General features: G+C 54.9%; 1 protein-coding gene across 1 annotated transcript; it reads right to left on the bottom strand.

Annotated features, from left to right (window-relative positions):
* Positions 1–459: 459 nt before the first annotated feature.
* On the bottom strand, positions 460–3,267 carry CGCS363_v011668 (uncharacterized protein; the record flags this gene model as incomplete). Its single annotated transcript, XM_036643517.1, has 2 exons — positions 460–648; positions 808–3,267. 2 exons carry the CDS (start codon positions 3,265–3,267, stop codon positions 460–462), a joined length of 2,649 nt encoding a protein of 882 aa, XP_036491283.1.
* Between the last annotated feature and the right edge of the window lie 1,582 nt (positions 3,268–4,849).

The raw sequence follows: 4,849 nt of genomic DNA, 5'->3' as shown, positions 1-4,849 counted from the left end.
TATGGTTCACTACCCAGGAGGCTGGTCACGTGAAATGGAAGAAGCAAGCTTGATGGGTGGTAATTCTGTCTATGTTGTGCGAAAGAACGAATTCCCATCATCAGGGCACCTATGATAACCGTCATCCAGTTCATTCCCTGTCCCTTCGTCCGATTCCTGTTCCCTTGATGGCTTTGCCAGCCTCCATACTCGTCATGAAAGAGATTAAGCTTTAAATATAAGTAGAGAAATATTTGCGTCATATCCAGTTTGAGTAAGAAACAAGAGCCCCAGTGATCATGTCATGATGTGCTCAAGCTGTAAGTCTAGGTATCAATCCTGTTGCAACTCCATCCAATGTCTATACCGATGTGGAAAAACTCCTCAATGCCCGCTGTTGGGACTGTACAAATATCGACAGCCGCGTAGGGCCCATGCAAAATAGAAATTATGCGCAAACAGATTTTCGTGATAAATCAATTACCACGAGAAGGTCATGAGAGCGGGGTTGAGGGCAATGGGCAGGAGCAGATGACTGGCGGAAACGGTGGCCATCGGGAGGATGGCGACGAAGTCGGTGATGCGCCAGTCGTAAGGGACGAAAGGCGCAACCGCCAGAATGATCATTCCGGCGATGAAAATGCACGAGAAGAGCATGGAGAATTTGAACTATTGAAAAATAATGTCAGCAATTGCTCGAATAAGACGGACAACACACAGCATGGCGCTGCGAGCGCGTCGCGATTGGCGAGGGTGGCCACAGGAATGTGGGGGCACCGCCACCAAAAGCTGACGAAGCTGAGGGGGGAGCTGATTAAAAGAACTCACCTTCTTCAAAACTTTGGGAACCTCAATGAAGAAGTTGGAGAACTCGGCCTCCTTGGACGTCGCTCCCCAAGTCATGTCAATCTCGAACATGTGAGCCAACAGGGCCTGGCTGACGTGCAAGCTGAGACCACCGAGGAAGATGGCAAGCAGGAAAGTCCACTTGATGTTCTCGAAGAAGGCCCAGAGCAGGCCCTTCTCGCCGACACGATAGCGCATCACAGCAAGAGCGACGTTGCCAAGACCGTTGAACACGATGATGATGGAGAACCACACCTGCCACGAGTCGACGTAGTACTTGTCAAGGTATCCGTTGTACCAACCCATGAGGAAGTAGTTGACTGAAGTCATGATCCAGGCGGCGCCAATGGCATAGTACGTGCCGATGTACGAGACGACGGTGATCTTGGAGGTAAAACGGATGTTGCTGAACAGGAACTTGCGGAACAGCGGGGTGAAGGGGCCTCTCCAGAGCCAGGTGCGGATGGGGTGGAAGAGCAGCTCGTTGCAGCCGTAAGCGTACTTCTCCCAACGCGCCAGCTCGTCGTACACAGTAAGAGAGACACCTTCCTTGAAACCTTCGCCGGCCCAAGCAGCTAACCGGATGATGTAGCCGTTGCACTGGAGACGAAGAGACATATCGAAGTCCTCAGACACGTGAGACTCGGACCAAAACTTCTCGTATCCGTCCTCATCGAAGTAACCGACCTGTTGAATAGCTGTCCATCGGAGAATGGCGTTGTGACCGACGAAAGGAGCGACATCGCCGTTGGAGACCGTGTAACGAATGGCGGAGTAGATGAGGTTGGTGAAGAAGGTGATACCGTTCTCGAAGTAAGTGTGGACAACCTGCATAACACCGGAAGAGAACTGCATAATGCCGACATCAGGAGATTGCTCCATCTCAGAGACGGCGTCGAGCAGACAATCGGCAGGAATACGAGTATCGGAATCAATGATGAGGATGTAATCGCCAACACGAATGTTACCGTCAGCCCACGCGCGGCCATCAGCCTCGAGGACCTCCTTGAGGGCGATCTCGTAAGCCTGGGCTTCGTCGTGCTGGGTCCATTCATTGGGGCGGTTGATCTGCTGGAGCTTCTCTTCGACCTTGTTGGAGATCATGAGGGCGTAGTTCATGTTGGAAGCCTTCTTGAACTTGCCGCGACGAACGAAGCCATCCTCGCCGTGCTTGGGACGACCGACCCAACCGATGCTGTGGTCGGCATAGAACTCAATACGGGCGCGGCGGTCCTCCTCAGAGATCAACTGGATACCGTCATCGTTGATGAACATGTTGGCAGAACCACCCTGAAGCTCATAGGTGGACATGGCCTGCTTGATGGACTTGACTGTGGGGGCAATGACACCACCCAGACCCTCCTTGTACACAGGGCACTGGACGGTGATGTGAGGCAGGATCGAGCTTTGCAGTCTGGGGGGAGGTCGTGCGGAGTAGAACTTGGAGTTGATGGTCAACTGACGGATGGGGCCGAAGATTTGAGCCAAGCAACCGACAATGACTTGGGCGAAGAAGAGAGTGAAGAAGATCTGAACCGGGAAGAGGGCAACGAGAGCCAGACGAAGGTAATCGCCGTCGACAGAGACTTCGATGGCAAGCTGTCTCCAAGCGGCACCAAGAGAGACGGTGACAAGAACCAGAGTGATGGACACCAGGTAGGTGTTGAGAAGGTGGACAGGACGCTTCTCGGGCTTGATCTCACCACTCTCCTCGTCGATCTCGTAGTCGGCAACAGTGGGGCCCTTCTTTTCGTCACCCTCCTCCTCTTCAGCGCCGGCCTTCCAGACGAGCTCCATGAGCTCCGACTCAATGGCCTTGGCTCTCTGAACCAGATGCAAGGCATCGTCGTCCCAAACAATGAGAAGGCCCTCTGAGGCGACAAAGGCGGCGAACTGGTGCTTTCTCGCTCTTGGCAAGTCCTCTATAGTTGGGAGAATCTGTACCCTCAGACCATTCATCAGAGGAACGTCGACGGCGTCGGGCGTCCACTGGAGGAAGGTCTTGATGACACGAGAGTTCACTGTCATGGCGCACTGGACATTGAGAGCGGCGCAGGCCAGAGCGAAGGGCGAGTTGCCCAGTTGCGGTGGGCAGGCCATGTATTGGCCCCTGGCCTTTCGAAGAAGGACACCCTCGATCTCGCCAGAGCCGTCACTGACCCACAAGTGAGAGCATTGTTGCTGGTAGAGGTAGTTAACCATGACCTCATGCTTGATGTCGTCGAGGAACATGGAGCTGCCGTTGGAGCGTGTTGAACGGCCTGAAATGGACTGGGGACGGGAGTTGTAGCGAGGAGTGGGCGGTTGGAGCTCCATGTCGTTGGAGCTTCCCTGGTGGGAGTGACCCTTCTCGGAGACGGCGGGTTGACTTGTGCGGTTTGGCGGACTGGCCCCGCGAGGAGCTTCGGCCTTGTCGGCCTTGAAGTAGCCGCCGATGCCCATGTTGAAGAGGTTGGGGCGAACTGACGAGGTGTTCGAGTTCAAGTGAAGTCGAAGTCAGACTGGGTTACTGGGATAGCGAGTGTACGGGCTTCCAAGTGGAGCCGAGCAAGTAGAGTAGCGATTGTAAGTTGGAGGTTCAGGCTACCATTGACGAAGGCGGCGGTTGTCGAATCTCGTTGATGTCGAGTCGAGGAATGTGGACCGTTTGGCAAGCGACAAGCCGGTGAGGAGGCACTTCTTGAAGAGTGCGAACCTCTGGTCTCTATGGAAGGCGCCTTGAGGGTTAGTCTGGAAGACGATCTCGAGGGAGAGAGAAAGGGAAGAGAGCCAAGTCAATGGACGAGGACGAGGGAGGAGATGTGAAGGTTAATGAGGGGACGAAGGCGCAGGAGTGCGGGCAAGGAAGAGTGAGAGGGCCAATCGGGCAAGGCGTGGACGAGCCTCGCCAGAGAGATCAGGGATAGCAGGGCGGATAGCGCAGTCAGCCCGTCTCTCAGGCAGAGCGGCCGGTGGATAAGAGGAAAAGGCGATGGCGGTTGTGGTAAGGTAAGGTAGGTAGTGAGTGCAAGTGCAGTCAGTGTTGGGTGAGTGGGGGAGGTGATTAGGGAAAATCCTCCTTCGGCCAGGGGCCGGGTCTAGAGCTGCTTGGAGCTGGCTGAAGCTAAGAGCTGCTGGACCTTGGAGCCATCCACTACCTTAGGCACGCCAGAGCAAGGGCCACAGGCGAGCAAGGATATCTTTAGGAGGGCACTAAGGTACCCGACCTGAGGCAAGGTAGGACGGGGAGGGGATATTGGGGCTTTGGGCGTGGTTCACGGAAGGGGATGGGTGTGAGTGGGAGGGAGAGGACAAGCAGCATGCTGAGCTGGCTGCAGATGCAACCATGGCATGGCATGGCATGACATGGGAGACTTCCCGTGAGAGCGGACAGGTGTGGTGGCGGGTACTGTACCTTTTTGCGAGGCCGGGCGAGGCGAGGCGAGGATAAACGAAGCGAGCCGGGATGATGATGACGATGGGGAGTGAGATTTCACTCTATTCGATTCGAATATGCCGGGGCGCTGCCCTGCCTGGAGAGTTTTGGTGGTTGACAGACGGGACGAAATCGACGATCTTCGGGATGGTTTGGTTGCCACGCCGTGGTGGACTGGTTGACTGGACTGACTGGACTGACTGGGTTTCTGCCGGGATTGTGCAAACGAAAGAACACAAGGGGGCGTGTGGAGGATGGCTCCGATAGAGAGTGAGAGCACCTCAGGGAGGGATTGGAGGGGGCAGAGAAAAGAAAGACGCTGTCTAGGAAAGCAGGATGATGTGAGTCCCTCTCGTCGGGTTCCGTGGTGGAAATGAGCGAGGGTGCCAGGTGTGTTTAATGCGATGAGCTGCAGTGCAGAGGGGACAGCCAGCAGCCAACAGTGGAGATTGAGAGCGTAGCTTGAAGAGGGCTAGCTTGCGGAAAACACCAAGGCAAAATAAAAAGTGAAAGAAAACATGAGAAAAATAAAACGCAGATGCGCCGGATGGCCATGATGCCCGGATACGGTAAGTCCACCTACACTTGGTAAGGTAGGTACACAGGCAG

This window comes from Colletotrichum siamense, assembly GCF_013390195.1.
Source record: "Colletotrichum siamense strain Cg363 chromosome Unknown KSG_Cg363_contig08, whole genome shotgun sequence".
NCBI classification, from domain to species: Eukaryota; Fungi; Ascomycota; class Sordariomycetes; order Glomerellales; family Glomerellaceae; genus Colletotrichum; species Colletotrichum siamense.
Note: the sequence above shows the minus strand (reverse complement) of the source record. Positions and strands in the feature narration are given on the sequence as shown.